This window comes from Quercus suber, unplaced genomic scaffold (assembly GCF_002906115.3).
Source record: "Quercus suber isolate HL8 unplaced genomic scaffold, Cork oak 2.0 scaffold_896, whole genome shotgun sequence".
Taxonomy (NCBI): Eukaryota; Viridiplantae; Streptophyta; class Magnoliopsida; order Fagales; family Fagaceae; genus Quercus; species Quercus suber.
This window is the reverse complement of record NW_027070322.1, coordinates 205,158-210,028: the sequence shown is the minus strand read 5'-3', so window position 1 is coordinate 210,028 and position 4,871 is coordinate 205,158. Positions and strand designations below refer to the sequence as shown.

The window sequence follows — 4,871 nt, the reverse complement described above, 5'->3', positions numbered from 1 at the left end:
TAGATACATAGCTTTTGCATCTTCAATCTACAAAAGTAAATAACGAGAATCATAAAACTAAAAGTGTATTGATGTACAATAAATATTAGATAATTCATCGAAATACCTTGTCATGCTCAGTTTTACCACTTTCATTCCGGTTCTCAATTTGGGCCAAGCATCCACAAAACTTGTTGGTCTCCTTTTGAATTGTTTGCCACCGACTATTTAAAGAATCCCTAGTGCGGTTAAATTTCTTGTCATTGTGGAAGGTGGACCAAATTCTCTCCCAAAATGTTGCGTGTTTTTGGTCCGTTGATGTCACGGCATCTAAGCTAACATTGAGCCATGCCGACACTAGCTTAATGTCTTCATCTATAGTGAAGTTGATTCCCCGTTGTCGTCTCTTAGTAGTTCTCTTTTTTTCAATGGGGGGCATAGATTGTCCTATTTCAACTTGGGGTGGAGATTGATGGACATTCACGTCTGAATGTGGAGTGGACGTTAAAATGCTACTGTCAAGAGACTCAAAACCTTGTTCATTTTCTTGTAAAATGTCAAGGAAGAAGGGATTTTGATTTTGTGAATCCATCACCTAACAAACACCAAAGTAATTCAGAAGCAGCACTAATAAGCAACAAAATTGAAAACAAAAAAGAAAAGGCATTCCTCAAAACAAATTCATCACACATTAAATAAACAATATTAGCACATAGTAAAAACACTTAGCATTACCAAAAATAAAAAATAGCTAACTAGCATGGAATTAATGGGTTATGAAATTCTCTTTTATTTCGGATAACTGTGTGATGTACATAAATGGGTTGCTTTATCAATTTAATTTTTCTTGATGATGAATATCTCTTTATGTACAGTACAATTGGATGGGTTTTTGTAATTAGTCTTTTCTTATCACCTTCCCCTAAATCAAACAAGCAAATAAATGTGTACATAAAACAAAAGAAGTACCAAACAATAGTTAAGTTCATAAGACACAAAGTATATACTACTTTGTATAATCTTCATGGTATAATCTTCTCGTTTTCTTTATCTTCAGAACATTGTCTTAGCTTTTATATGTAGCAATGAGAACTTAATTCTTTAAAATGCATAGGGCAGGAAGAAGAAGAATGTGCCTAGAGAATGCAGGCAACATGCAATGTGTTGTTCTTGTCATTTTGTTTTGTAATGCATTGAAATCCATTTGTGAAAGAACAGTGATTGTTTTCTCCAATATATAATTTATGGCTATAATGGTTGTCATTAATTTTTTTGAAAACAATTGATACATTGAATTATTAATTATCAAAAAAAAAAAAAAAAAAACAGTATATACTACGGAGTATGATTTAAAGGTTGATAGTAAGGCTGTGAAAATATCATGATGATAAAGCCAAGTTAAGTTAATCCTAGTGGTACAGGAAGGATGAATACTGTGATTTCCAAACATATTGGACTTTGCAACTTATATATATATATAGATATATATATTTATTTTGAGTTAAACCCGATTCTAATTAGGAAACAGTGAGCACTAAACAATAAAAATAAAAAGAGAAAATGGGCTGAAGCTTGCATGAGGATTCTGAGATGGATTTAATTAAGAGTTGTAATTTGGAAATTATCAAAATTGATTTTTTTTGTTTGGTTAACAACAATGTCAATCAGTTTTTTTTTTTTTTTTTTTGATAATTAATAATTCAATGTATCAATTGTTTTCAAAAAAATTAATGACAACCATTATAGCCATAAATTATATATTGGAGAAAACAATCACTGTTCTTTCACAAATGGATTTCAATGCATTACAAAACAAAATGACAAGAACAACACATTGCATGTTGCCTGCATTCTCTAGGCACATTCTTCTTCTTCCTGCCCTATGCATTTTAAAGAATTAAGTTCTCATTGCTACATATAAAAGCTAAGACAATGTTCTGAAGATAAAGAAAACGAGAAGATTATACCATGAAGATTATACAAAGTAGTATATACTTTGTGTCTTATGAACTTAACTATTGTTTGGTACTTCTTTTGTTTTATGTACACATTTATTTGGTTGTTTGATTTAGGGGAAGGTGATAAGAAAAGACTAATTACAAAAACCCATCCAATTGTACTGTACATAAAGAGATATTCATCATCAAGAAAAATTAAATTGATAAAGCAACCCATTTATGTACATCACACAGTTATCCGAAATAAAAGAGAATTTCATAACCCATTAATTCCATGCTAGTTAGCTATTTTTTATTTTTGGTAATGCTGAGTGTTTTTACTATGTGCTAATATTGTTTATTTAATGTGTGATGAATTTGTTTTGAGGAATGCCTTTTCTTTTTTGTTTTCAATTTTGTTGCTTATTAGTGCTGCTTCTGAATTACTTTGGTGTTTGTTAGGTGATGGACTCACAAAATCAAAATCCCTTCTTCCTTGACATTTTACAAGAAAATGAACAAGGTTTTGAGTCTCTTGACAGTAGCATTTTAACGTCCACTCCACATTCAGACGTGAATGTCCATCAATCTCCACCCCAAGTTGAAATAGGACAATCTATGCCCCCCATTGAAAAAAAGAGAACTACTAAGAGACGACAACGGGGAATCAACTTCACTATAGATGAAGACATTAAGCTAGTGTCGGCATGGCTCAATGTTAGCTTAGATGCCGTGACATCAACGGACCAAAAACACGCAACATTTTGGGAGAGAATTTGGTCCACCTTCCACAATGACAAGAAATTTAACCGCACTAGGGATTCTTTAAATAGTCGGTGGCAAACAATTCAAAAGGAGACCAACAAGTTTTGTGGATGCTTGGCCCAAATTGAGAACCGGAATGAAAGTGGTAAAACTGAGCATGACAAGGTATTTCGATGAATTATCTAATATTTATTGTACATCAATACACTTTTAGTTTTATGATTCTCGTTATTTACTTTTGTAGATTGAAGATGCAAAAGCTATGTATCTATATAGTTGCAAAACTGCATTTCAATTGGAACATTGTTGGAGAATTTTGAGGAATGAAGCTAAGTGGTTGATTGTAAGAGAGAATTTGAAGACCCGCAAAAGACAACCAGCCACACAATCTTCTCATCCTTTTGCAAGCTCAATAAATCTAGATGAAGATAATGATGAGACGAACACCAATGAAACCTTGGAGAGACCCATAGGCAAGAAGGCCGAGAAGGAGAAATTAAAGAAAAGAAAGAATTGTGATGACGTGGTCCCAATGCTTTCCTCCCAATTAGACGAAATCAAGGAAGAAAAGAGGAGAATGCATGAGGAGAAAAAGGAAAGTATGCGCATTGCATTAGAAGAACGAAGAGAGTTAATGCGCGTTGCATCCGAAGAACGAAAAGAGTTGATTCGTATCAAGGAAGAGAAGAACGAAGTAGAAAAAAGGAAAATGGAAGATGAAATTATGATGAAAGATACAAAAACCATGGATCCTGAGCAAAAAGAATACATTCGTCTACGTCGCTTGGAAATCTTGGAGAGGTTAAGGTCTAAATATCCATCATAATTTGAATGTTATTATTGACAATATCTAATCAAGTAATTTTTTGTATAGTGCAAAGATACCTAGCACATAGTTGACATAGATGATTTTTTGTAGTCTTTACTTGTGCAAGGGAACAAATGCAATGTTGCAAAATTTTGTATTGTGCACGGACAATAGCACTTGATTATTGAATTTAATTTGTGATTATGTTCTTGTCATTCTATTTTGGGTGAAGCAATGTCTCTGTTGTGCAGTGGTTGTACTTGCTGATTTTTCTGCATAATTACTGATTTTTCTGCATAATTACAAGTGGCTATACTTGCTGATTTTTCTGCAGAATTATTTGTTTATGCAGAAACTGTTTTGTTTTTCTGCATAATGTTATGGTGTCGATTGTTGCAGCTGCATACCTGCATTTGCTGCTGCTGCTGCTGCTTGTTTAGCTCTAGGCATAATGTTATTTTTCTGCATAATGAACTGTTTTAATTTTCTGCAAAAACTGTTTTATTTTTCTGCAGAAACTGTTTTATTTTCTGCATAATGATCTGTTTTAATTTTCTGCAAAAACTGTTTTAATTTTCTGCAGAAACTGTTTTAATTTTCTGCATAATGAACTGTTTTAATTTTCTGCAGAAACTGTTTTAATTTTCTGCATAATGATCTGTTTTATTTTTCTGCAAAAACTGTTTTAATTTTCTGCAGAAACTGTTTTAATTTTCTGCATAATGATCTGTTTTATTTTTCTGCAAAAACTGTTTTCATTTTCTGCAGAAACTGTTTTAATTTTCTGCATAATGAACTGTTTTAATTTTCTGCAGAAACTGTTTTAATTTTCTGCATAATGATCTGTTTTATTTTTCTGCAAAAACTGTTTTAATTTTCTGCAGAAACTGTTTTAATTTTCTGCATAATGAACTGTTTTAATTTTCTGCAGAAACTGTTTTAATTTTCTGCATAATGATCTGTTTTATTTTTCTGCAAAAACTGTTTTAATTTTCTGCAGAAACTGTTTTAATTTTCTGCATAATGATCTGTTTTATTTTTCTGCAAAAACTGTTTTCATTTTCTGCAGAAACTGTTTTAATTTTCTGCATAATGAACTGTTTTAATTTTCTGCAGAAACTGTTTTAATTTTCTGCATAATGATCTGTTTTATTTTTCTGCAAAAACTGTTTTAATTTTCTGCAGAAAATTGTTTTATTTTTCTGCATATTTCTTGCTTCTGCAGTATAGGTCCGACTCCTCTAATTGTGGTCCAAATGAATTATTAGGTATAGATGTCAATGTATGGTATATATGTGCTGTGTTTGTAGTTGTCTTTTGATTGCCGTGCCACATTTAAGTTTATTGACATATATATATTATGAATTTAGGTTTTGAATTTA

General features: G+C 31.8%; 1 protein-coding gene across 1 annotated transcript; it reads left to right on the top strand.

The window, feature by feature from the left end:
• The first annotated feature begins 1,718 nt into the window (after positions 1-1,718).
• Positions 1,719-3,707, top strand: LOC136065242 (glutathione S-transferase T3-like). The gene is made up of 2 exons (XM_065768160.1): positions 1,719-2,846; positions 2,926-3,707. The coding sequence occupies exons 1-2, from the start codon at positions 2,382-2,384 to the stop codon at positions 3,505-3,507; spliced, it is 1,047 nt and encodes a 348-aa protein (XP_065624232.1). The 5' UTR covers positions 1,719-2,381; the 3' UTR covers positions 3,508-3,707.
• Positions 3,708-4,871: the final 1,164 nt, after the last annotated feature.